Source organism: Camelus dromedarius, chromosome 24 (genome assembly GCF_036321535.1).
Source record: "Camelus dromedarius isolate mCamDro1 chromosome 24, mCamDro1.pat, whole genome shotgun sequence".
Taxonomy (NCBI): domain Eukaryota; kingdom Metazoa; phylum Chordata; class Mammalia; order Artiodactyla; family Camelidae; genus Camelus; species Camelus dromedarius.
In genome coordinates, this window is record NC_087459.1 from 1,387,041 (window position 1) to 1,414,411 (window position 27,371).

A 27,371-nucleotide genomic window follows, 5' to 3' on the forward strand; every position below is an offset into this window, starting at 1 on the left:
GCCAAAAGCCCCTTTGCTCCCATCTCCTCTTGAACCAAATTATCTACACAGAGGCCATAACATCTGGAAGCACAGATGAATACACAACAAATGACTTTCTCATATAACAAACACATGATACATTCAGTGATACTATGTGATTTGTTCAGTGCACCCTGCAAAGCTGCAATTAACATGGCATTTCTATGGAGCCCCGTAAGCATGTGGGGCGCTGTCTCAGGTGATGCGTGTTTCTGATTTTCACTGAACAAACCTGTGCCTTTAATATCCCCTAGAACAGGGGTCAGTAAACTTTTCCTGTAAAGTATTAGGTGGTAAATATTTTAGGCTTTGGTCACAACTACGCAACTCCATTCGTATGTCTCAAAAGCAGCCATAGACAATGCATTAATAAACTACTGAATGAGGGTAGATGTTTACAAAAACAGGCCTGGGCTGGACTTACCCCACTGGCCATGGTTTGCCAACCAAAGCACTAGGGGAATTAATCAGAGGAGGTTTTTAAAAATTAAAACTATAGTGTCTATGTTTCCGGACTTTATTGCCACCCAGTAAGTGGTAAGATGGTTACATGTTAGGGGTCCCCAGCAGGCTGCAGACCAGGCCCACATCAACATCACATTCCCATCTGCCCTCACGCTGTAGCCAGCACTCCACGTCAGAGCTTCACAAGGGACAGGACATCAACTTGTGGTCACTAGTAGAATTCATACTCAGCCACATCTGCAGACATCTGGGATGCCTGGTGCTCTCGGTCCAGTGGTGAATTTGGTACTGCTGTACTGCTGTTTTTGTTGTTTGATTGCCACCCCCCCCCTCCCCCTGTGAAATCCACCACCATTCCAATAAAGAGATGGGAAGAAAGCAGACATGGAGGAGGAGGGGGCAGAAAGGGCAGCCCACTACAGATCCAAGGCATATTCAAGGCCAAATCAGACCCCTCCAATGCCTACAGGGTCAGGTGGAGAATGTAAATGAGTGAAGTGGGCAGGGAAGGCAGAAGAGAGGGTAGGGTGCAGGCTGCGTGAACTGAGGCAGATGCTCCTTTAGAGGTGGCAGCTGCTACTCAGCCCCAGCTGATGGAATCACACAGCAACACCAGCGCAGGGTTGCCCCACCTCCTGGTCTGTCGAGAGAAGCTGTGAATTCAGAACTTTATATCAATTAGTTGGCACTTAATTATACTCTTTTTAGAGTAGTGTTTCAGCCAACTCTGCATGAACCAAACATAACATGCCTGGAGGCCAAATCTGTTACCAATTTTCCATCCTGAGAAACACATTAAACCTTTACATCCACAGGTAAGGCAGGTGCTGGCAGCCCCACTGTAACAGATAAAGGAACTGAGGCTTGGAGACATTGATCACTTGTTGAAGAAACAGCTCAGAGGGGAGAGACCTAACATTTTACCCCAGAGCCCAGGCCTTCAGACTTCCACAAAACTAGGTAGCCTCTTGGACAGGTAACCTTCAATGCAGAAAAAGGGTTCCCTGTGCAAAGGGCCACCAAAAGAAAACCAATCTCTGAATGGCGGGCTCATGGTCACTTTCTCTGAGAAAGCTTCCTGCCGTGGGCCCAATAAACTGTTCTCTGAACTGTGCTCCCCTGCCTTCCAGCCTTTAACCTCTGGTATAATCTCTACTGCAGAAGGGATTATGGGGGACCCTGAGCCTACTCCCCGCACCCAGCCTGAGTGGTGAGCCTTCCCAGGGATAGAAACAAGCTTTAACGTGGCCCTCCTCTCAGAAGGAACAATTGCTGAATCAAGACTTTAGAGGTCAGTTCTGTGGCCCCCCAGAGAGGACCAGAACAGACCAGGACCCAGAAGCAGGGCCCCGTGCGCGCAGTGCACTGAGGGAAGCGCTGGTTGTGTCTGCATTCGCACAGGAACACATAAAACAGACAATCGTTCGTCCCCAAAGTCAGGGCGCTGGTTCCCAGCATTGCAGGATGAAGTGGCACAGCTGGATGAGGACAAAAGGACAGAGTGTCTGCCACCACACAATGGAAAGAGGCAGGCTCTGCTTGGAGGCAGATGGCCTTGGGCCACTCAAGTGACCATGTGAAGCCTAAAAACAAAGACTGGGTCAACAGCAGACTCATAATGGGGCAAAGAATCCACCCTAGAGCAGGGGTCAGCACACATTTTCTCTAACGAGCAAAATGGAAAATGTTTTAGGCTTTTCAAGCCATGCGGTCCCTGTCACAGCCACTCAACTCTGCCATCAGAGTGTAAAAGCAGCCATGGACAAGAGCAAGAATGCGTGTGGCTCAGTTCCAATAAAGCTTTATTGACAAAACAGGGGTCCAGCCTAGTCTACCAACCCTTGCTGTAAAAGAAAACCAGAAAAAGTGCAGCGTGCAAACACTCTGGGGAGAAACTGTATCTTCCCTCATGGCTGAAGAAATGCAAATTATAAACCTACCAAATTAACCACCGCATGTTACCACTGAATAAGTACTAAATTCACCAAGAAACATTTAAAATGAAATTCCCTGTTGCTGGTAAGGCTCCAGGGAGACAGGGCAGAGTCCTGAAAAGCAGTGTAGCAGGGAACACAAAAAGTAGCAGGGACATCAAAGCATTTTCCTGACCCCTAGGAAACTAAGTCAAGAAGGAACAGGAGAAATGAGAACACTAAGAAGTAACTACACCCGCCCCCTCCGCCTTCCAGGGACTGAGTAAGGTACTATACGATCATCATTCACTTTCATTCCATCTTTTTAGTCAGAGAAACTCAACAACTTGCCCAAGTTCTTCAAAAAAAAAAAAAAAAAAAAAGAGTTAAATCTAGCACTGCCTGAGCCCAAAGTGTTTTCCACTGCAGCCTAAGCCCGACCTAAACAGTATCGGGGGTGCAGACTTTTCCCTGCAGTGTTCTAGAAGATGGGTGGGCAAACCACAGCCCCCAAACCAAATCCAGCTGCTGAAGTTCTTCTAAATAAAGTTTTATTGGAACACAGCCACAGTCCTCCATTTACTCACTGCCTGCGCTGCTTTTCTACAGCAACAGGGATGAGTAGCTGGGACGGAGACCAGATGGCCTACAAAGCGGAAAATATTTACTATCTGGCCCTTTACAGAAAATGCTTGCCAGTTCCATCCTAGAACATCATAAATGAAATTGACTTTCTCCTCCTACAAAGGGAAAAAGGTTAAATAACTACAGCACATCAATTTAGTGGAATGTTATGCAGCATTTTTAAATAATTGTGAAGAGAAGGAACATGCATAAATGCTATAATAAGCAGAAACACTAATTCAAATGTAGACTCAGTACAATTATGAAAAATGTGTACGTTGTGAACAAAGACTGAAGTGGCATACCTAAAAACCTAAATATTTAATGTGCTAGAAAGGTATATTTATAGGTATTATTCTGTTTCCACAATAGTCTTCAATGTCATTTTGGGGTTTTGCTTTTTTCTTTCTTTTTTTTAAAGGTGGAGGAGGAAAGAGCAGATTTCCAAAATATGCAGCTGCAAGCAAGGAGAAACAAGACGTCAGTGGGCCAGGTGTCCCAGCCCAGGAAGCCGGGGAGCCCATGCCCAGCAGGGGGCTGTCGGATGGACAGAGGACGCACTATGGCCAGGCCTCTGAGGGCTCCTGGATAGGCAGGTAGAAGTCAGGGCTGGGGAAGGGTCCTCACCACCCCCCCCCCAGGCTTCAAACTGCTATGCCTCGCCTCCAAAGCTAACCCTCCCGCATTCTTTCCCACCTCAGCAAAAGGCATCCATCCAGCTGCTCAGGAGTCCCTCTCCCCTCCCTCAGGTCTCTGCTCAGACATCACCTTCCCTGCAAGGCCTTCCCTGACCACCCCACTCCAAATTACAACAATCCTCCCCCTTCAGTTCATCCTCCCTCCAGACATGTAGGACAGACACCACCCTTGGGCTCTGGGCTGGGCATTTGATCTGGGCTGGTAAGGGGTTCCAGAACAGCCACATGGCCAGCCAGTCTGCTGGGAGTCAGCCCCAGGACTTCTGCTGGAGCAACTGGGAAAGAAGCCTGCTCTGCCTGAGTACTGCTACAGTGTAGGATGTGACCCAGGAGCTGCTGGGAGCTCTCCTGCCTCCATGGAGGAGAGGCTGCCTGAGGTGAAGCCAACAGAGGGGAAAGCAGACTTGTGAGCTGGACAGAAAGCTCATCCCGATGACTTTCCGAGCACCAGCTGAGCCTGAAGCCAGCTCTATCCCTAGACTTTCCCATCACAAGATGCTTTCAACTCCCGCTGTGCTGAAATCAGCTTCTGCCACATGCAGTTGAAAAGGGTCCTGGTTAACATACCCATCACTCTGACAAAACATTTTCTGGTACGTTCATTCAATTCACTCCAACCAACACCAGCGGTACAGCCCTTTGCTAAGTGACAGAAGATGCCCCAAACTGTCACCCAACAAACGACTGTGGATGTTGAACCCTGACTCTCTGGCCAGGCTCCGCGGCCACTGGTGCCTCACTCTTACCAGGAAGCATTTTAAACTAGTGCAGCAGCTTTGGCACAAAGAGCCATCAAGAACAGTCGACACTTTCATGTTAATGCTGCTTCAGGGAAATCACCCTAAAGACACAACCGAAAGGAAGGAAAACTACCCTGAACAAAAATGTTCGCTGCACTACTACTTATAATAGGAACAAAAGGAAAAAAGGGAGGGGGATAAATTTCCACAGGCAAAGTCAATAATTTAAAAATCATGCACCATGTAAAATGATGGATTACTGATAGGTTATTAAGTCCACAAAAATGATCAGGATGAAGACCATGTAGCCGTATCATAAAGTTGTACCCAGAAATGTTAAGGGTAAAAGTCAAATTTTTATGATAGTGATAGGATTACTTCAGCCTATGTCAGTGTTTCTCAATCTTTTTTCATTCCCTCTTAGGATCCTTCTTAGACACTTTTTTCTTAATCACCCTGTCCATGAAATTTTAATACCACAGATATACTGAACATCATGCACACTGTGCTTTATACATAAGAGTGGATGCTTCGCCCCCATGGGGGTGACATGACCCTGTTGAGAAAGCAGGGCCTATGCAAAGTCAAGACGGTGGCAGGATGCAAAGTGCTTTATCTGGGATTATGTTCACATTGCCAGAATTTAGAGAAGTCCATAAAATCTTGGATTTTAGTTCCAAATTTAAGGCCTCTAAGCACTTGACTTCCTGTTGGTTACCCAGGCACAGCTATGCAACAAGGGAGTGTGAGAGTGGAGATCGGTGGGGTTGAGTCCATGGCCACTTGCTCGCAAAGAAGGTGATTAAATGTCTGCTGACAGTGGAACACTTACTTCTTACCATCTGCCATAAAAGATCAACCCAGTGCCTTCATAGTTGGGGGGAGGGGGGTCATAGCATCACTTTTTCTGCTTTAAATGAAAACCAGACATTCTCTTTTTTCCATTCACTCATTTCAGCTGATTCTTCATTCCAAATACAAACCACTGCTGGCGATGACCCAGCAATGCCAAAGAGAAAACCATGACCTTCAACATTCCATAAAGTAAGAAATAGCTGCTAAAATGTACCTAAACATCGGACAAGAAACAGCAGCAGTAAATTATCCACTAAGCCCCAAACTCTGGTGTTTTCAGCCCTTAGAGCTTTTGTTTCACTAATTATTTCACATCTCTGGGTCTGACTTTAGCCAGCCCTTGAAATGAGGATTTCAGTGTCTTTCTAACTTAAGAAGGATTTGTGACAGAATAATTACTGATGGAAAGGAGCATCAAGGACCTTCAAATATAAAGTCTTCCAAAAGATAATGCTTGAGAATCATAACGGCTTTCTGCCCCTACAAGTTCTACTTTCCCAGTAAGAGCAAAAGCATTATCTGAAAATCAGAGCTCCTTAGCTAGCAGAGGTTGATAATTAAGCATTCCTAACTATTGGATTCTTTAAAGAGAAACAAATAAATCATGACCACTATCACCCTAAGACAACCACCCACATTTGGAAAGTATCCATCTTCCTGGCAACAATTTACTTCTACATACATATATGAATCCATAAACATTGTTTCATGTGCACGTTTTAATGTGCATCAAGGTATAATTCTGCACCCTGCTTTTTTTTTTTTTAGAGAACATTAATGTTGAGGTATAGCCACAGTGATGTACGTAATTCTAATTCATTCTTTTTAACATCTTTGAGGATTTCCATCATGTGACCATACCACATATATTTTGTCTACTCCCTATTAATGGTCATCTAAGTTGTTTTTGGCCTCATGATGCTCATTTATCTTGTGTATGCATTACCTAACCATTCCACTTCCTGGTTATTTTCACTTAATGTATTCGGCCTTGTACCCATCTGACATGACTCAAACATTTTCAGCTACAAAACATAGCAGGCTCTAATTGCCAATTTATAGGCTATGCAAGAGACTGAGAAACATGTCAAACTACACCAAAAGGAAGCAATCGGCAAAATCCCACAAAGAAACCTTACAGGATAAACTGTTTCCTTCAACAAAAGCTGCAAGGGGGCAAAAAAAAAAAAAAAAAAGGAGAGAGAGATGAAAGGGGAACCTACAGTTTAAAAAAAGACTGTGCTTCAAAGGGTATCATCAAGAAAGCAAAAAAACAACCCACAGAATGGGAGAATATTTTTTGCAAATATATCTAATAAGGGACTTGTACTCAGAAATTACATAAAATTCTTACGGCTCAACAATAAAAACAACCCAATTAGGGAAAAAAAAAAAAAAAAAAGACAAAGAACCTGAACAGACATTTCTCTAAAGTGGCCAATAAGCACATGAAAAGATGCTCAATATCATTACTCATTAGGGAGATGCAAATCAAAACCACAAAGAGACACCACTTCACAGTCACTAGAAGGGCTATTATCAAAGAGGCTATTGGTGAGGACATGGCGAAACCAGAACCTCATACAGTGCTGTTGGGAATGAAAAATGGTGCAGCTGCTCTGGAAAACAATCTTGACAGTTCCTCAAATGCACCCAGCAATTCTACTCTGAGAAATAAATTCTACCCAAGAGAAATAAAAACATATGTCCATGCAAAAACTTGCACGTGAGTGTTCACAGTAGCATAACTCATAATAGCCAAAAAGGTGGAAACAAGTCAAGTGTCTAGCAACTGATGAGTGGATAAACAAAATGTGGAACATCCATACAATGGAATATTATTCAGTCACAAAAAGGAATGAAGTAGGTACATGCTACAATATGATGAACCCTAAAACATGATACTTAGTGAAGAAAGTCAGACACAAAAGGCCACATACTGTATGATTTGATTTATATGAAATATCCAGAATAGGCAAATTCATAAGAGAGAGAAAGTAGATTGATGGTTGCCCGGCTGAGAGGACAGAAAATGAAGAACAGCTGCTAATGGGTATGAGGTTTCTTTTTGGAGTAATGAAAATGTTTTAAAATTTATTATGGTGATGTTTGCACAATTCTGTGAATACATTAAACATTAAAAAAATAACAATTAAACTTTAAAAAAGAGAGACCTAAAAAAATTAAAAGACAAACCAACCTGCATTGTTTATACCTTATATAGACCTTGGGTTTAAAAAATACACTATAAAACAAAATTACAAGGCAATCATGGAAATATGAACATTGACTATCTGATGTTAATGAATTATTGGTAATTTCTTATAAGATATGATAATAGACTGAGCTATGTCTTTAAAAAAGGAGTCCTTATATTTTAGGGAAACGTTAAAAAATTTACAGATGAAACAAGTGTCTGGGATTTGCCTCAGAATAAACTGAGGAGAGATGTAGGAAGGAGCCAGGTACATGGGTGAACTGGTCATGAGTTGGTAATTATTCCTTAGAATAATTCTAAGTTCTATTTTTTTTTTGCTTGAAATTTTCTATTAAAGAAAGAAAGAAAGAAAGGAAGGAAGGAAGGAAGGAAGGAAGGAAGGAAGGAAGGAAGGAAGGAAGGAAGGGAGGGAGGGAGGGAGGGAGGGAGGGAGGAAGGAAGGAAGGAAGAAAGAAAGAAAGAAAGAAAGAAAGAAAGAAAGAAAGAAAGAAAGGAAGGAAGGAAGGAAGGAAGGAAGGAAGAGAGAAAGAGAGAAAGAAAGAAAGAAAGGAAATATTTCCATGCCACATTTTTTTCTGTGCCAATTATTAATCCCACAGGTGGAAAACCCCATTTCAACTGTATCCTCATGGAACGATTGAAAATATCTTGGACTTCCCCTTCCATCCTCAGCAACCACGTTTTCTACCTCAATCACTCTTTCCAAAAGAAGATTTTCATCCTTACTGCTTTTTCCTAAAAAAGCCATTTGTTCGGTTCCTTTTGTAATTTCACCTTAGACCTAATGATTTTTTTAAATTAAATTTTAAAACTTCCTTAGTTTTGATATTAAGTTGCTCCTTGAAGGATACATTGGTCAGGTTCCCTTGGCTTGTCAATTTCACTTGCTTCTGCCATTGAGGGTAGAAGAAAGAAGGGTCCAGAACTGTGAGCCTGAGGCAGAGACTCCTCAGTCACATCAAAAGGAAAAGATTTTCAGGGCGTGCTTAGCCCCCAGCCCTTATCCTGGAGCTGGGGCAGAAAACAACCCCACCTGAACCCCACAGGGGTCCTTACAGAAATAACAGCAGCAGCTCCAAGCTCCTGACCACATACCGTGTGAGAGGCACAGTACTTTATCCGAGTAATTAAATTTAATCATTGCAACAAGCCTGGGAGACAGGTACTATTATTTAGCCCATTTCTGCTGAGACTTCCAGAATGGTCGAGTAACCTGCTCTAAATCACACAGCTTTATGTGGCAGAGCCGGGATTTGAACCCACGCTGTCTGCCTCCAGGGTCTGCACTGAGTCCAGGCTACATTACCTCCTGAGGGGAAACGAGCTCATCACAACTTTGCTGTAGTATCACTAATGTTCAAGGACCAGAAGCTCTAAGTAAGCCAAAAATCATTCATTTGACAAACAGAAGCTGGACTATCTCCCGGGAAAACTCCCCTCCCCAGCTCCCTCATTAGGGCCATCAATTTCACAAATCTTGCTCACTGAAGAGCAAAACTAAAGACGCATAACTTATGGGGAAAGATCCATAGAGAAAAGTTAAAGATGATAAACAACAAGGTCCTACGGTATAACACAGAGAACTATATTCAATATCTTGTAGTAACCTGTAATTTAAAAAAAATATGAAAAAGAATATGTATACATATATATGACTGAATCACTTTGCTGTACACCAGAAACTAACACAATACTATAAATCAACTACACTTCAATTAAAACAAAAAAGTTGAAGATGAAGAGAGACATATGGCCTCCACCTTGCCCGGCCTTGACCTCCAGAAATGCCTGAGTGCAAGGCCAGGGCCAGTAGGACTGGTTGCAGGGATTCTTTAGAGGCGATTCCACAGCGAGGGAAAAACTGGCAGAATGAGGGTAGGCGGGTCCTCCTAAGTAAATCCAGATCCCAGTCAGGGCAGCTGTGAGGCTTCCCTGAGTCACTCCCATCTCCACATCCAACACGCAGGAATGACTTAGCACCAAAACACCAACAGATCTCTTCAGTGGAAAGGACTGAGAATACACATCCTAGTCTAGGGACTAAACTTGAGAAACACTGAAGACAAGTTGTCCACACACACCTCCCAGCCTCCCACCAAAATCACCCCCCTCGCTGGTGGGATGGAGAGAGTTGGACTGGGAAGAGCAGGGGTCCCCAGATGGGCTCAGCATGGGACAAGAGGGGAAGGGCTGCAGGACAGGGCAGGGGAAACCTCAAATGAGCTAGAAAAAAAAGTGGAAGGAGCTGGAGTATTAAAAAACATAATAAATTATCAAAATACAAGAAGGACCGACCAGAGAGAGAAAATGAGAAAGTGGAAACTGGTAACTAGAACAGCAAAGCACTGGGGGAGAGCGGACGCGGGAATAGGAGGTACGCGGAAGACAAAGAGGGTGGAGAACTCAAAGTCCTCTAGGAACCAAGGCTTTCGGGGGACACGGGGTTCAGGGGTCTGCAAACTAAGGGTGTTTGAGACGACACTCTTTGCCTGTGTGGGGACTGGAGTGACTGGGGACAGGGGCCTAGGTAGTGGGAATGACTGGGGAACAGGGGGACCCGTAACTGGAAACTGGGACTCAGGGGGTCCAGGAGTTAGGAGGGACCCTAACACCGGAGGTCTGAGAACTAGGAGTCTGGTAACTGGGCAAGGGTGTCGGAGGAGCGGGAGGGACTGGGAGTCTGGGGGACAGGTGTCCAGGAGCTGGTTGTAACTGACGGACAGGAGTCAGGGGACTAGGAGTGCCTGGACCTGGGATGCCAGAGACGTGCAGGTGTCCAGGGGCCATGAATTGGGCGTATATGGGGTCAGAAAACTGGGAGCGATGGGACGCGGTCCGCCAGCAAGCCGGGACGCAGGGACTTAGGGGCCGGAGTGTGCAGCTGGAGCGGCGGGAACCGGGGCGGCCGGGGCGGGTGACAGCGGCCAGGCCGCCACTCACCGCTCATGGTGCCGCTCCCCGGGCCGGTGCTTGTCGTGCCGCCGCCACTGCCGCCGCCACTGCCGCCGCCGCGCTCCAGACAGGCCGGGAGACGGCGCGCCCCGCCCGCCCGCGGCCCCGCCCCGGAAATGAAGCTCACGGCCCGGCCCCCCGACCCGGAACGTAAACACCGACGCCCGCGCGGCGCGCCAGGGTTGGAGTGCTGCGCGGCTTAGAGGTGGCTGGGAGGCGGGGGCAGGCCTGAGACCCCTGCGGGGATGCGTCGCGGTCCGCGAGTACCAGGATGCAGCGGCGACCGAACGGGAGGCCTCCCTGTCATCCTGTGCTCACACCTTTGTGAAGGAGTCAGACTGTGAACACGGCCTCAAGAAATGAGACAGGACGCTTCCAAAGAGCGCTAGTAGCGGAAAGGGGAAATTTAGAAAGAGGAACGAGCCAAAGCGTGGGGACAGGGGAGGTGGGCGATCCCGGAGGGCTTCTCTACGGAGATGACCTTAGAGACCTGGATGGAAAGAGGGAAACGGCCCGGGAAGATCCGCAGGAAGAGTGCTCCAAAAGGAACCTCCTGGCTGGAGGGGTTGACTGGAGCAAGAAGGTGTGTGAGAATCTTACGTTAGAGAGAAGATTGAAGAGGTGAATGGAGGGTCTTACAGGCCATGGTAAGGGCGTTGGATTTCTCTACTTAATGTAAAGCGGTTAAAGGAATGGGAAATCACTATAGGAATTTAAGCAGAGGAGTGACACGATCTGAATTAGGTTTTAAGACCATTCCTCTTCCTGGGTTGACAATGAATTGTAGTGGGGCAGGATGGAGAAGGGGCAGCTGGTTAGGGGGCTATTGCAATTGTACAGCAAGAGATACTAGTACCTGGGACTAGGATGGTGGCAGTGGAATTAAGCTAGAGGGATCTTGTTTGAACACGTGTTCACAATAATCTTAAGAAGTCCAGGTTACTGCCCCATTTTACAGACAAGAGAAAGGGGACACAGAAAGGTTAAAGGAGCATTTTCACAAGTTGGTTTCCCCATAACACAGAGTAAAAAAATACATTTTAGGGGAGAGGGTATAGTTCAAGTGGCAGAGTGCATGCTTAGCATGCATGAGGTCCTGGGTTCAATCCCCAGTACCTCTTCAAAGAATAAATAAATAAACCTAATTAATTACCTCCCCCCACCAAAAAAAATTTTTAATGCATTTTATACCACAACCCAGTACATGAATGCATGCATTTAAGATATATAACAAAACAATTCTGTAGGTAATGTAGCCTCTTCAACTTTTCTTTCTTTTTTTCAGTGCTGACTGAGACAACTGATTGATCCACTCATGTCTAGATCCACATTTGAAAACACTGAATTGAGGCCTCACTGGGAAATGGAGCCAGAATTCCAGCCTAGTTCTGTGTGACCCACAACCCTTACTTGGTCTTCCTACTACATTGTCTCTCTGGCCCCTGGGAATTTATCTTTTGGACTCAGCAGAGGTAGAGAGATCTTTGGAGAAGGATGTGCTGCAGCATTATTTTTTTACTACAGAAAAAGTGGAAAGCCCCGAAGCCTAGTTAGAGAAGAACAGCTAAGCAATTCATGGCCCACCTCACAAAGAACCTCTTGCAGCAGTTGAAAATGCTAATTATAAAGATGGAAACACAGGAAAGGCCAATGATAATACATTGTTTAAAAAGCCCCATGCGAAATGATCTTTACACCATGATTAAAACTGTCAAAATACGGCCATGTGTAGGGACTATGAGAGTATGTAAAAATGAAAATGCTTACTTGTTTGGTTGGTGGTTGGTTGTTTTTCCCATGTCCAAAATTTTACTTTACAGTTGTTAATTTGCTATTCTAGTTAAAGAGTCAGTGTGTCTGAATCCCTCTCCCTGCCCCCCCCCCCAAAATAAAAGCCTATCTTAGGTTTGTCTGCCTCTGTAACCTTTGGTGAGGCATCACATGCCTGCTTCATATACGTGTCATTCCTTCTCATAGCACCCTGTAGTTTTTCTTCATGGCATTTGAAATGGATTAAGTTATTGAAATCATAGCATGTGTGCTTTACATTTTCTACCACCAACCACCTCCTTTAAGTGTTTTAATTCCTTCTTGAGATTTAGCCTGGTAGTGGAGGACCAAGAATCAAAAGCCGAATGTCAGCAGCCCTTCTTGGCTTTTGAAAAACCTAAACTCATTGAGGGGGATGAGGGAAGAAGGAAGAAAGTCTGTGAGAAGCTAGGAGCAATAGTCCCAGGCCGTATAACAGAAAGGAATACGTGCCTGCCCTCAGAGAGACTTGACCTCAAAGGACTAATAAAAATCATGATGTGGGGAGGGCATGGCTCAGTGGTTAGAGTACATGCTTAGCATGCAGGAGGTCCTGGGTTCAATCCCTAGTACCTCCATTAAAATAGTTAAATAAATAAACCTAATTACCTCCACCCAAAAAAATAAAAATTAAGAAATTAAGGAAAAAACAACCTACAAACCTTTAGAAAACATCATGATGGCAATCTAACTAACACAAAATACTTATTATGAAACAGATACTTCTATGGGATAAAAATTAATATATATTTGCAAATATGTGTGTATTTTCATTTAATCATTAAAACAACATTATAAATAGATACTGTTATTATCGCCACTTTACAGATGAGGAAACTGAGGAATAGAGTGGTTAAATAACTTTCTCACAGTCGCCAACATCTATAACTTCGTAGTAACATAGCCAGGATTCAAACTCCAAGAGCCAGTGCCTTAAACTATACTGTATTGTCTCCTGTGGCTCTCAAGTGCCTGGAATGGAGCCATGATGAGCCCCAAATGGGTAAAAAGTTCCCACCAAGTTTCCCCATCTCCCAAACCTGACACAAAAGCCACAAAGCCCCAAGACCTCAAGGGTCTGTGCTGTGGTGCCAGTGGGCATCTTAAAAATGATCAAAGTAAACAGATTACCAACCTTTCCATAACACTCCAGGACCTTTGCACAACCCCAGGAAGGGAACCCTTTCCCAATAGCAACTAAGACTGTAGCCCAAAGAGATGGGGATCTTAGCAATAAAATTGAATTGATGCAAAGAGAAAAAATAGGAATAGATCAGAATGTCTGGGTTTAAATCTGGCTCCATCATGTACTGGCTATGTGACCGTGCTCTGACTCAGTTTCTGTCATCCTCTGTAACACAGAGATAATAATGGTCCACCTGCCTTGTGGTGGTTGTATGCGTTAAATGAGTTAGCACAGATAAAGCACAATCCCTGGCACCTTAGTAAGGCTAAAGAAGTGCCACTTACCATTATTATTACCTGCATTGTGAAAACTACACATTTATCTATATGATTATAATAATGCCTGATGCCTCCACTAAGCTGGATGCTCGCAAGGTCAGGAACCAGCCATGCACTGCACACTAAATTAGTGCGGCTGACCCTAGGCTTCTCCTATACACAGAAAGTACAAAGGACAACCTTACTTTCTTTTAACAATGAAGAGAAAAATCCAGTCTCTCTTGAAATGGATATGTGCCTGGGTAGGAGAGAAGTAAGTCCACCCACACAAATGTGTGATTACGGCATCCACACATTGCAGCGCTTTTTTTTCCAGTGACTCAATTTAATCATGAAACTAGGAAGCTTCCACAGTTAAGCAAGCTCTCAGCAATAAGGCAGAAAAATATACCTAACATAAAGATTTTCCAGAATTAGAGGACAAAAAGCTATATCATCAATTGATAAGGATAATCACCCTAAAGCGATCTGATACATCATCCTTTCCTTCGGACAAAAGATTTTCAAAGTAGCTCTACACCAGTCGAAACGGTTAATTATATGGTAGAAATTGGTTTCTCCATCCCCAAGACACCTGCGGCAGCTAGCAGGCTGCTGCAGTAGTCAGTTGTTTTCGTGGTGACAAGAATGGTGGCACCTTCCTCCATGGCTGGGAGTGGAAAGAAATGGTCAGAATCGACCTTTGGTTTGCTCTTGGCACAGTCTTCACACGTGCATTCTTCTACTGTGTACTCCAGGCCCCTCGAAAGAAGGGTTTCCGCATCGGTCCTGCCATCACTGCTATTGTCCACGTCAGCATTATCCTCGTTCAGGAGAGCCAATCCTGATTGCCCAGAAACAGAAACATTAACCTAAACTTTCCAGGGCACGTGGTCATGCCAGACTTAGCTGCACACATCAGAAATCAAAGCAGCGCAAGACAGATCTCTTCCTACAAAACAAACGAGTGGGTCTTACACTAGCTGGGTTCAAAGACGCACTTGGCTTAGGGCACACAGTTGTTTTTAAGTCATTGCTTGTCTGTTTCATGTTGGCCCACATTTAAAAATCAAGAGATTTCACCAGGTACACACTACTATATATAATATAGATAAACAACAAGGACCCATCGTATAGCACAGGGAACTATATTCAATCTCTTGTAGTAAGCTATAATGGAAAAGAAGCTGAAAATATATTTATACATGTTTGTACATATATGTATAACTAAACAGCTTTGCTGTACACCTGAAACTAACATTGTAAATCAACTACATTTCAACAAAAAATAAAATTTAAAGAGAAAAAGCAAATTAAAAAACGTTAAAAAAATCTTTTTTGAAATCAAGAGATTTTACATTCAAATCTAAACAACTGGACTCTTCTTTTTAAAGATAACAAAATATGGCCACTGGGAACCCACATCCCTACATGGAAACAATCAGCTGGAGTTGATAGCACCTGCCTCCTTCAAGCAGGCCATGGGCTTCTCTGTTGCCAAAGCCTCCAATGTCCCATTACATTCGTTTCTTATCCAGTTGGCCCTTGGATGCATTCAGGTACTGGCCCTTTTTACCAAAATCAGCCTTGGGTGACACTTTAGAATTCAAAGTAAAGATGCTTCTCTTACAGCATTCTGTGGCAGATTACTTTTTTTTTTAATGAATCTCTCATGATTCCATAAGGAAGGGGGTCTCCATTATGTCCCCGTGACGTGCCTGTGACGCACCCCAACCTTCCACAGTGTAACTCCATCTTCCAAAACATCACACGTAAAGTCACTCCCCACCTGTCTCTCAAACCCCAGGCAAAAAAAAAGAAAAATGAGTAAACTCATCTATCTCTCCTAGCTGCACTAGAAAGCAAATGAGGTGGGAACAGCCATCTACCTCTCCTAGCTACACTAGAAAGCAAATGAGGTGGATGCTTGACAGATTATGCACGGAAAATAAATGCATAAAGAAATAGGGCGATGGCTGTGAAGTATTTGGGAATCAGATCATGGGCAAAAATAATGGGCAGAAATTTTTTTTTTTTATGGGCAGAAATATTTTTATTTTAAAAAACCCTTAAGTAAAACATTCACATCTCTGGGACTAGTTCTCAACTGCTTAAGAAAGATAATAATCTTTGACATGATTGCTCAAATAATCCAGGAGCAACTGGTTATTCTTTTCTAGCATTTTTCAGCAGTGAAATGTTCACCCAAGCAAACAACAGTTATATTTATATTAAAATATGGCCACAGATCTTGCCAAATATACTTTTCCCCACAGAAGCAGACCTGGCTAGTTGTTTCTGATAGCATGACATTTAATCAATGTGCTAACTTTGGTCAAAGAGATGGATGCTTCCCAAGGAAGCCTCAGTACTTCAAAAGAGTAATTACCAATGGAAGAATGTCGGGGAAGGCTGACATCATAGGACACGGGCAAAGGTGGTGTAAACAAAGAAAGCTTGCTTCTTACAAGAAGTCCATTTAAAATAACTGTTGCCTAACACACTCAAAAGAGCTCTTACCGGAGGAGATACTCAACATGAAAAAAGTAAAGGAACTGAAATTCACAATAGCCACCTCTTGGAAACAGATTTCAAAGATCAACCATCAAACCAACCTGTGTTTTTAAATTGGTCCTTTAATGGTTCGGAGTTCATCTTCCTTAGCAAGAACATCAACACGAAAACTGTCAGAGAAACTATCAAGCTCAGGCCCAGACAGGTCCAGAGTATCACATTTGTTCCTCTCACTGAATTAAAACAATGTCAGAGAGATAATGAACTGATAGCATAATATCCACATTCAGTAAAGATTACCTACCATCCAATTCCCCTAGTTCATCAGCATTGACTTTTAAATTCTAAATAATACTTAATTAGGAGAGTTGATTTTAAAAGGCCTATGTTGTTAAGAGTGCTGGGAAAAAATCAAGATCAGTTCTGAATAATTACTTTGTTCCTGTTGGTATTTAAATGATTGCCTTTTTTTCTTTCCCTTTTTAATTCAGAAGAAAATCTCACCACCTTCCCCATAATGTTTCTTCTTTGAATAAAGAAGTAGTGGATATAGAGAGACTAGTGGGGAGGGTAGAGCTCAAGTGGTAGAGAGCTTGCTTAGCATCCACAAGGTCCTGGGTCCAATCCCTAGTACCTCCGCTAAAAAAAACAAGTAAGTGAGTAAATTCTAATTACCTCCCCCAACAAAAAATAAAAAATAAATTTAAAAAAAATTTTTAATTAAAAAAAATGCGATACAGAGAGACTACTTCACACCAACGAATAATGGCTGAAGCAGAATTACTTACTTGTATTACAGTAACGCTGACATGTTAGAGGAGGGGTATTAGAGCATCGAAGGCGACACGGTTGGCAAGCATCAAGCAATCTGTCAAAATATTCATTTTGGAAGCACTGCTGAGCCATCTGGAACCTCATCACAAAAAGAAACAAGGAAACCACAGAAAGAACAGCATGGAAGGACAAGTAAACAGGAATTCCCCAGCAAATGTAGTGACGGCAGCTAGAATGCCTCGAGGGAAAAAAAGAAAACAACTTCACATCCAGGACTGAGTTCTCATGGGGGCTGACTCTGTACTGCGGCTGAGGATTTGAATACTGACTTTGATTCCAGTTTCTAAGTTTGGGACTTGGGTGGGGTAAGAGATGGAGTGTACGTACTGAGGGTGAACCATACCTGAAAGAGAAACTGCTTATTTATAGAGGAAATTTCTCAGCCAGGTGATAGTTGCAAGAAGTAGACAAGCCTGAGGCATCAAGCAGAAGGTTCAGTAACCATTTCTAGAACACCTGTTTGTGAGCTGTGCTGTGTGATAGGCCCCAGGGAGATAGATCAGACCAGGTCTGTGCCCCTTGAGAACTTAAAAGTCTAACAGCAGAGCTGGAAATTCACTCAAACAACCACAAAGTGTAGTAGGATGTGACAGAATGTAGAGGGAAAGGAGTATCAAGCATGCCTCCCAGGTTTTAAACCGAAGAATTCCAGAATTCTGGTAGAGATAGGGAAGTCTAGGGTAGTTAAATTGGCAAGAGGGTTGGAGGGAAGATAGGTGTGAGGCATTACAATAATTATAATAACATTATATTAATATTATATTACACATTAATACAATATATTATTAATATCTATATTCCATTGTTGAAAATTTACAAAAAACAGATGTGCATATAGCAAAATTATCCATAGTCGTAGCATCCAGAAATAATCACCATTAACATTTTGGTGAATCATAGAATTTGCAAACAGGCCTGCCAATGTGTTCTGTTTTACCAATGCCTGATATAGATCCTTCTGGAAGGATTTCTGTAGGTGGATGGACAGATAGATACATAGATAGATTGTAGTGCATTTTCCTTTTTACATAAATGCAATCACATGCGTTTGCTTTTAACCATACTGAGAGATACCTGTGAAGGAAAAATGCTGCAAACCATTTCAGTAAACAAAGAATGCTGAAGCTATCAAGTCATCAGTGGCTGCCACCCCCCCACCCCCCCCTCAGTGAAGACAAGCCTGGAGCCCAGCCTCTGCAGCCACTCACAGTGGTGCACTCTGAGGGGACTCAGAATAAGAAAGGACAGGATGCTGGCCCTAGATAGCTAGGTGCTTGTCAAAGGAATGAATTCAATGAGCCCAAATGTTTGCTTCCTCCCATACACAGAAAAGCACTAAATTCTTTAACTTGAGATGCCTGGTTTTCTTTAGATAACAAGTAATCTTTTATTGTTTCAACTACCTGGTCTTTGTTGTAAAGCTCCTATATATCCTAGCTCCTCCTTTACCTCTTCGGAGCAGTCCCTCAGAGCATCTGAGAGTCTGTCATCCTGCTCGAGTCCTTCCCCCAAACAAAATATAACTCTCAACTTCTAGGCTGCGCGTTTATTTCAGTCGACATACCCATACAGAAATATCCAGAGACACCAGTCAGAAATGCAAGACTCGAGTGAAATGCAAGAAAATGACAAACTTCAAGCTGCAGGTAGTGATTATCTCTGGGGGCAGGGAAGGTACAAAAGAGGCTTCACCTGTATTGGGCTCATTTTATTAAGCTGAACGGTGGATACCTTGGCATTTGCTGGGTTATTTTGTTGTTGTTGTATTTTTTATTACCCTTTATCCTTTTTCATATTTTTAAAAGAGTACATAATAAATATTAAAATAACGATAACATGAAATGCAAGACAGCTATGTTTTCGCTATAATCTCTCATGGTGGAAGGGGCAGGAGATCTCTCTGGAGTCTCTTTTAAGACCCTCATCCCCTACATGGGAGCTCCACACACATGACCTAATCACCTCCCAAAGACTGCCACCTCCAAATGCCATCCATCACGCTGGGCGTTAGGTTTCAACAAGAATCGGGGGGAGGGGGCGCAAACATTCAGTCCACAGCAGCTGGGAAGCTTGGAGGAGGGAAGAGAACAGCGTTAAAGGAAAATTTCCCAAAGATGCAGAGCACAGGCTAAGGGAACAAGAATAAACATTAAAGAAGTCAGAGAGACCATGGATGGGCAGAGTCCAGGACAGTGCGAGGCCTAAAAGCCAAAGCACCAGGGGAAGGAAGCCTTTCTCCCGGAGCCCTTGCTGGGCCCTAAAGCCTGAGAGATTGTTCTAACCCCTTGTAGGCCTCAGGGGACTTGGAGAAGCCCAGGGAGGGCTCTATCCTCAGAGAGGTCATGGCAGATGCCTCCTGGCCTGTTGCCAGGCTTCACAGAGGTGCTGAGTGGGCTCCCAGGGGCCACACTGGTGGGCTTTGTCCTGCCTCATGCTCTCTCCCCATGGTTTCAAGCTCCAAGCAGAGAGTGCAGGTCAGTGGGCTGTTGGGTCGTTGGGTCAGAGGGGAGAGGACAGTGAGGACAGCCTGCTGAGGTTCCCCAGGGCAGCTCTGGTCCCTCCCCATCCCCAGATTTGCTGTTCTGCTTGTTCAGCAATCTCTTTGATTCTGTGGGGAAAACCTGTGATCCTTCCAGTAAAGTCCCTTTTTGGCTGATACTAGCCAGAGTCAGTTTGGGTTGGCTGCTAGCAGTTCAAAAATAAAAATAAAATCCTTAACTATATTAACTCGTCCTTTTTCTTTTTCCTTATTTTCTCTCTCTCTCTCTCTCTCTCTTTTTTTTTTTTTTTTTTTTTTTTTGTGAGAAAACAGGTCCCTTTATTTACTGCTTGGTGCTAGTGTAAAGTCACACCATCGTGGAGGACAGTTTAGCAGTTTGTATCAAAAGCCTTAAAATTTTGCAAGCCCATTGCCCCAGTAGATCTATTTCCAGGAATATCTCCTTAGGAAATAGTCACAAATGTTCACAAATATTTATTGCGGAGTTGCTTGTAGAGAGAAACAACTTAATTAAGAGATCAGATATATTTACCACAATACATCCAAACAATAGAATACTATGGCAACTATTAAAAGTTATTTAATCAAATATTACTTAATGACAACTGGGCATATATGTAGTTGTATTAGCATTAATATTCAAATCCTGGTAGTTCTGAGCTCCCACCTGCATAACTTCAAACTGTTATCACCTCCCTCACAAATCTCCCCCATTAGTTGCTGGAGGCACAGGGCTTGTCTGACTGGCTCTCCTGCCTGCGGCACATTAACCCTTTCTTACCTAATTCCTCCACTCATGCCAGAAATGTCAACAACAGACACTGATTGAGGTAAGCTGTGCCTTCCGATTTGCTCCTCAGGATAGGGGTGACTGGTGAATCCTGGCATCTTAGGGTCAGCTGATTCTCCTCCATGACAAGGGAAGGAGATGGGGAAACACAGACTCAGAGGAGACAGAGAAAAATATGCAAAAGAGTTTGGGAGATGTCATACTAGTCAGAACTCTTTCTGTAAGAAATGACATAAAAACTTACATTCAGAAAGAATTTATTGGTATTATAGCTGAGAAGTCCAATGGTAGAATCAACTTTAGTGGCTTGAGTTATGTCCAACTTTCTCTCTATCACTTGCCTCAGCAATGCCATCTTCTGGGGCTTGGCTCCATTCCCAGGTCTTTCCCTCATGGTCAAAAGAGAGCTGCAGTGCCTCCAGACCTCACACACTCATTCCTTCTGAAGTCTCCCTAGTCATCTCATTTGCTCCCATGGTTTTACATGTTACCTTCCAAACCTATGTATCCAACTACAACCTTGACCCTGAAATTCAGACCCATCTACCAACTGCTTACTTGATATGTCTACTTCAAAGTCTAAGAGTTATCGCAAACTTTATTAGAGTACATTTGGATTTTCCAGAAAGGAGAGAGTGTATGCTGCCTTTTCAAACCTACCTGGTCATTGAATCTTTTTTTTCAAGGACAACTTGTGAACATTTAGGAATATACATTTTGTGGAACATAATTTGGGAAAAATCAAGCCACAGTATCTCCACAATTCCCTTTAGTTCTCAAAGACTATGATTTGGGGACTTAGTGGGGTTGCAATAAAATAGAAGTTGTATGGTTTTAAAATAAAGATTTTTTTTTTAAGTTTCGTGATAAAGTTTGTTGGTGTAATAACATCAGCACCAAAAGAGTGCTAGGTCTGAGCTCACTCTGCACAAAAAGAACACGGAGAAAAACCAACCCCTGAGTCAGCATCAAGCTTCAGCACTCACTGAACGCACTAAAGAAGCCAGGAGACGCTATCTCAAATTCCTGAAGCTCTTAGCGCGTTCTGCAAGGAAAGTGCCATGCAATTACAATATTATTTTTCCAGATTACTAAACTACCAACAAGTTTTCACAGCAGAACACTTTGACCTTTAGCTCTTAACTCTAAACCAACAGTACACAAAGTCTTCCAAGGACTTTAGATTTTTCACTTGAAGAGGGAAATCTAGGCCTGGATTAGTCAGGGTTCTCCAGAGAAAGAGAAACAACAGGATGTATATATAGAGAGAAAGAGACTTAGTATAAGAAATTGGTTCATACAATTATGGAGACTGAGAAGTCCTAAAATCTGCAGTTGGCAAGCTGGAGGCCCAGGAAAGTCAACAGTGATGGTGACGTTTCAGCCTGAGTCTGAAGTTCCAGTTCTAGAGCCAAGGGTGTAAGTTCCAGTCTTAGAGTCACCAGGCTGGAGACCCAAGAAGAGCCGATGTTTCAGTTTAAGTCCAAAGGTGGGAAAAGACTGACATCCCAGCTCAACAGTCAGGTAGGGCTTCAACTCATTGAATGAGGGCAATCTGCTTTACTCAGTGTACTCTTTCAAAGGTTAATCCCATCTAAAAATACCCACTCAGAATAACATACACACCCAAAATAATGCTGTACCAAACAGCTGGGTATCCCTTGCCCCATGAAATTGACACATAAAATTAACCATCACAAAGCCCTTGACTACACATCCAGTCCCTGCCTTCTGTTGACCTCCTTGAATCACCTCTGTGCGACATGTGCTGTGTCCACTTGGTTCCTCTGGGAGCTGTGTCTCCCAACATCCCCATCCCTATATGGTTCCAGGATAGAGTTGGCCAACAGGGGAACATGCATGAGACTTAGAAAGTGGATGTGAAGCAGCAGCCACTGTTCTCCGAAAGTCATCATAGTCGCCTGCAGTGATAGATGGACACAAAGATGCCTGATGGGTTCAGGCATGTCCTCGTTCTCCTTTGCTCTGCATCCAGCTCTTCTTTCCACGCTGGCCCTGCCGACCAACGACGGCCCCAGCCCCATCAGTGAAGGCTTGTCTGCTGATTCACAGAGAGGGGATTGCACAGAGTTGGGGGCAACCTAGATGACTCCAAGAGCCCCCCGTCACAGCTCCATGTTAGCAACTGGATGTTCCTGACTTCTCAGATCATCTGGTCGGTGACTCCTCTGGTCCTCACCTCCCCAGCTCCTCTCACTACTACAGAAGGTCTGATTCCTATAATGTATCCCTTATGCTGTAACACCCGCAGTGGCTCAGCTCCCCTGACGATCCCTGACTGGTACACCTCTTTAGTCTTGTTGTTTTGAACCCACAGTTTAAATACTCACTTGGAACTGTCTAGATTCTGCCTGCAGAGAGGCACAGCATTATAATTAAGGCACAAGTTTTGGAGCCAGAAAAATCTGAAGCCCAACACCACCACAACGGATCCTGTGTGGCCTTGGGCAATTGGCTTAACCTCTCTGAGCCTTAGTTTCCCTATCTGTAGCAATGTCCTTGGTAAATGTATCAACTTCCCGGGATTGTTGCAAAGATTAAGTAAGGTAATTTATAGAGCATACAAATTTATGTGCAACTAATTTACAAGCACAGTTGCTGACCCAGAGTAAGTGCTCAGCAAACTTTACTGATTCTTTTTTTTTTATTAACAAAAAGATCAGAGCCAGTCAACCTCTGGGAAGGTGGTTTGCCCAAGGCTGGCTACAGCAGTAAAATCAGGGGGGGAGACCCCGCATAAACGGGATCATCCTAAAACCAGAGACAAGAACACAATATTATGTATTAAATGCTAGAATTTCAAATAAACAAACAAATAAATAAACAAGAAACACTAGAATTTCAAGGGATGATGAAGCAAAGAGGCACTGCAAAGATGGAAGGCAGACTGCATTTGAGTTTGAGAAATGGGTTAAGGCAAGGAGGTAGTACTAAAGCAATGAGTAGCAGACAAAAGCGAGAATTCTCCTGTTGTAGGATGACCAACGTATAGCACGGAGCAGGCATAGTGGCCCACAGGAAATCTGCACGTTCAGTCCAAAACCCTTACCTTTTCCCATAGTAGAAAAATAGCTTCTAGAAATTCAAATGTCATCGCAATACTGTATCAACACCTAGATGCTTTTAATATTACTTACTTTGGTGGAGGTACATGGTATTTATTATGACACATTATTTCAGCAATTATTTTTTAGTGCTTTCTTTAATACTCCCAGCGTCTTTAGACAAATGTTCATAAGCATGCTCTTTCTCACCACATACTCTCACGTGAGTTACAAGCACACCTCGCAGGTACTACAGCTTCAGTTCCAAACCACCGCGATAAAGTAAGCATCTCAATAAAGCAAGGCACACAAATTTTGTGGTTTCCCAAATAAAAGGTATGTTTACATTATACTATACTCTATTAAGTGTGCAATAGCATTATGTCTGAAAAAACAATGTGTATCCCTTAATTCAAAAACACTTCTTTGCTAAAATTGCTAACCATCCTCTGCCAACGCAGGGTTGCTACAAGACTTCAATTTGGAAAAAACGCACTATCTTTAAAGCACAATAAAGTGAAGTGCAGTTAAACAAGTTCGGCCTGTTTAAGCTCGTTTCTCACGTATTTTTTGAGTAACTGTGCTTTGCCTCCAAAAGATGGATACAAGCAATCAGGTATTCGTGGCAAATTTTAGCAAGGTATGTGGCATAACCATATACGGATACGGGGCCACATAAGTGAGAATACGTTCTCACTTAAGTAAAATATCTGTATACATAAGAGATTGGGAGGAAATTCCAGGAAATGCCCTCCAGCCAAAGGCCACCACTGTGGAGAACCATGTGGTGACTCCAGAGCCAAGTACAGGGCCAAGTGACCTGTGCAGGTGCACATGGCCCGGCACACACAAGTGCCTGGAACTTGCTTTAATGCTGTTGGCACCTTGAAATTCTTAGTAATTTTTTAACAGGAGCCCTGTGTTTTCAATTATACTGGGCCCCACAAGCTATGTAGCCAGTCCTGGATGGGTGACTCAATTAGAGAAGGTTGGAACGTTCTTATTATAGGATTTGGACTTGTGTTAGGTTATCTGGGAGCAAGTTCAAGGAAACAAGGCTTAACTCTGGACTAGATGTTGACAGGTTGTGAGGGTAATTCTATAACTGGGGTATAACTATGTATTGGTCAAAGTTTTCCAGAGAAACAGAACCAGTAGGAGATAGATGGTTAGATGGGTAGATGGATAGGTGGGTAAGTAGATAGATAATAGACATTCTAAGGAATTGGCTTATGCAGTTGTTGGAGGGTAGCAAGTCCAAATTCACAGGGCAGCCCAGCAGCTGAAAATGCAGGAGAGAGTTGATGTTACAGTACTGAGTCCAAAATCCAGGCAGTCTGGAAATTCTAGGGTTTCTTCATTGCAGGCTTGTGCCATAGGTGGACACAGTGAGAAGGCAGCTGGCTACAAGCCAGGAAGGGGGCTCTCACCAGACACCAAATCTGCCAGCCTTTGTACTTGTACTCCCTAGCCTTTGGAACTGTGAGAAATGCATTTCTGTTGTTTAACACACTCAACTTACGATATTTTGTGATAGCAACCTGAGCAGCCTGAGACAGACACATTGCATGAATGAGATCTGGGTGATGTTTGTTACTGCAACACAACCTCATCTATCCTGGCTGATACAGAGTCGAAAGCCATGGTACTAACCATGGTGCAGCACTGCCTCTTCACTGCCACTAAAACCTTCTTTTATGAGAATTAAATATTTTCCCAAAAAGCCTTCATTAGGGTACTACAGTCCAAAATGAAAGAAACCTCAAAAGAACACAAAACTAACAAGAACACAAAGGCATAGCAGACACTAAGCCAGAAACACTGGCCCTCTGGCATACCCATGAACTGCAGATGATTTGGTTTCTTCTTCAACTTGAAACAGAGCCTGGGTGGAAATTGGGCTCATGCTAAGGGGAGCTGGAGGAGATGAAAGAGCTCAGAGCCAAGATCTAATGAAGCACGAGGCTCAGCAGCCCTGCTGGGTGAATCCTGCAATGGCAGACTCCAATGCAAAGACGTTCTTCCTCCCTTTTCTCCCTCAAACTCAGATCTCAGCACATTCCTCTGAAGCCTGTTTACTGGTGGACGTGAAAAGACTAATCTGGTTTGGGGCCAAGTCTCGAGGCCGTCTGCTAGTTTTCCGAGAAGATTTCCTTTGAAGACCCACTCCTCTGAACTCTTGCCTTGTCTCGGGATTATCAGAAGTGCCACCTTCTGTCAGCTCTTTAGAATTTTTCAAAGTGATTTCCAGGGTATCCTGACTGTTTGCAATTATAAGGTTCATTGTGTTGGGGAAGTTTGATTTCTTATTTTTCAAACCACTGACTTCTCCCCGTGACACTTTTTGTCTCCACTGAACACCAACAACCACAAGACAGAGAGCATGCTGACAGTGGTGACTGTATCATGAGATGATTTGAGAGGCAGAGAAAAATCCTCCCAGTCTATAACTATTGATCATGTGCCCACTACGTACTAGGCACAATGCCAGGCACTGAGGTATAACAGTGAGTTCATTTTTGACGTGGTTCTTGCCCCTGATGGGGTTTACAGGCTAGTGGAAGAAACAGAAAAAATTTAACTAATAAAGTACTTACGGTTGTGAGAGTGCTATGAAGGAAAAAGCATGGTGCTAGGAGATTATGTGAAAAGAGGTAAGTGAGGGTGGAGGGTGCAGGGGAAAGAAACTCCATTGGTAGTGGGGGCCCTCTGAGAAGCAGTCGCCAAGATGGAATTAGACTGTGACAGATTTGGGGGGGAAACTTGTGAAGAATACAAGGAGGAAGCCAGGGAAGGAGGAAGACTCTTCAAATCATAATGCATGTCCAATACCACTGAAGAAAAGGGCCAGGGAGGGACACTGGGGAGCAAGTCTTGGGCTGCAGGGCAATACCAGCCTTACGGGGGGTTCTTGATCCAAATTTACCCATCAAAGAGTCCTGGCTCAGGCAGGAATGGTACCTTGGCTGTGCTCGGGCTTGGCTGGAGGCAGCCCCAGGAAGCTGTCTCAGTGGGAAAGGAGAGGTGAATATTTTGAGGTGATGAGACTTCATCTTGATTGTGGTGGTAATTACATGAATCTCTGCAAGGGCTAAAATTCATGGAACTGTGTGTACACACACACACACACACACAGTCAAATGTATGATGATTTTTAAAATAAAAACATTTTCAAAATTTAGAAAAAAGTGTTTTGGTGAAGAGTGTGACCATTTTTGTTGTTTCTTCTTTAAATATAAGGATGAATAGAACTTCTGAGATCCTGATTCACACAAACTACTGTAGAAAGATGTTTATGAGATGATCAGAGAAATCTGAATGTGGACAGGGGTTTATTTAAAAATACAGGCACACTTTGTTTTATTGCGCCTCACAGATACCACACATTTTTTTCCAAATTGCAGGTCTGTGGCAACCCTGAGTCAAACAAGTTTATCATGCCATTTTTCCAACAGCATTTGCTCACTTTGTGTCTCTGTGTCACATTTTGGTAATTTTTACAATACTTCAAACTTTTTCATTATTATTGTATTTGTTATGGTGACCTGTGATCTGTGATTTTTGATGTTACCACTACAACTCAGTGAAGGCTCAATGATGGTTAGAATGTTTTAGCAAGAAAGTATTCTTTTAATGAAGGTATGCACTTTTTTTGGATATTAATGCAATTGTGCACTTAATAGACTAAAGTACAGCATGTAAACATAACTTTTTATAAAGTGTTACTTATTTATTTTTAATTTTTATTTATTTATGTTTTATTTTGGGAGGAAGTAATTAGGTTTATTTATTTTTATTTATTTATCCTTTAACGAAGGTACTGGAGATTGAACCCAGGGCCTCGTGCATGCTAAGCATGGGGTCTACCACTGAGCAATACTCTCCCCCCACCACCCTGATCTGTAGGTGAGGACATTTATTGTGGTTTCT

General features: G+C 43.3%; 2 protein-coding genes and 1 long non-coding RNA gene across 6 annotated transcripts in view; 1 reads left to right on the top strand and 2 right to left on the bottom strand.

The window, feature by feature from the left end:
* The window catches only part of SNX29 (sorting nexin 29), a 591,891-nt gene that overhangs the window by 475,186 nt on the left and 89,334 nt on the right, over nucleotides 1–27,371 (bottom strand). Inside the window, exon 1 of one of the 4 annotated variants that reach the window (XM_031433266.2) lies at nucleotides 10,475–10,564. The exons of 2 other annotated variants lie outside the window; for them this stretch is intronic. In XM_031433266.2, coding sequence (XP_031289126.2) covers nucleotides 10,475–10,481 — 7 coding nt within the window. In that variant the 5' untranslated portion in view covers nucleotides 10,482–10,564. Of the gene's footprint in view, nucleotides 1–10,284; nucleotides 10,337–10,474; nucleotides 10,565–27,371 lie in introns of those variants that run through there. One more of the 4 variants, XM_064478171.1, reaches the window with a different exon arrangement.
* LOC116147230 (uncharacterized) lies at nucleotides 10,644–13,052 on the top strand. The gene is made up of 2 exons (XR_004130773.2): nucleotides 10,644–11,133; nucleotides 11,772–13,052. It is a non-coding gene; the product is annotated as an uncharacterized LOC116147230 (long non-coding RNA).
* On the bottom strand, nucleotides 14,064–17,324 carry TNFRSF17 (TNF receptor superfamily member 17). Its single transcript, XM_010980033.3, has 3 exons — nucleotides 17,041–17,324; nucleotides 16,354–16,485; nucleotides 14,064–14,582 (listed from the first exon to the last, which is right to left on the bottom strand). Exons 1-3 carry the CDS (start codon nucleotides 17,168–17,170, stop codon nucleotides 14,296–14,298), a joined length of 549 nt encoding a protein of 182 aa, XP_010978335.1. The 5' UTR covers nucleotides 17,171–17,324; the 3' UTR covers nucleotides 14,064–14,295.

Excerpts from the sequence above, each read along its gene's own strand:
- TNFRSF17 (XM_010980033.3), bottom strand. The coding sequence starts at position 17,170 with ATGAGGTTCCAGATGGCTCAGCAGTGCTTCCAAAATGAATATTTTGAC. Across the intron at positions 16,486-17,040 it reads TCAGCGTTACTGTAATACAA|TGAGAGGAACAAATGTGATA; the intron begins GTAAGTAATTCT and ends GTTTTAATTCAG. Across the intron at positions 14,583-16,353 it reads GGACCAATTTAAAAACACAG|GATTGGCTCTCCTGAACGAG; the intron begins GTTGGTTTGATG and ends CTGGGCAATCAG.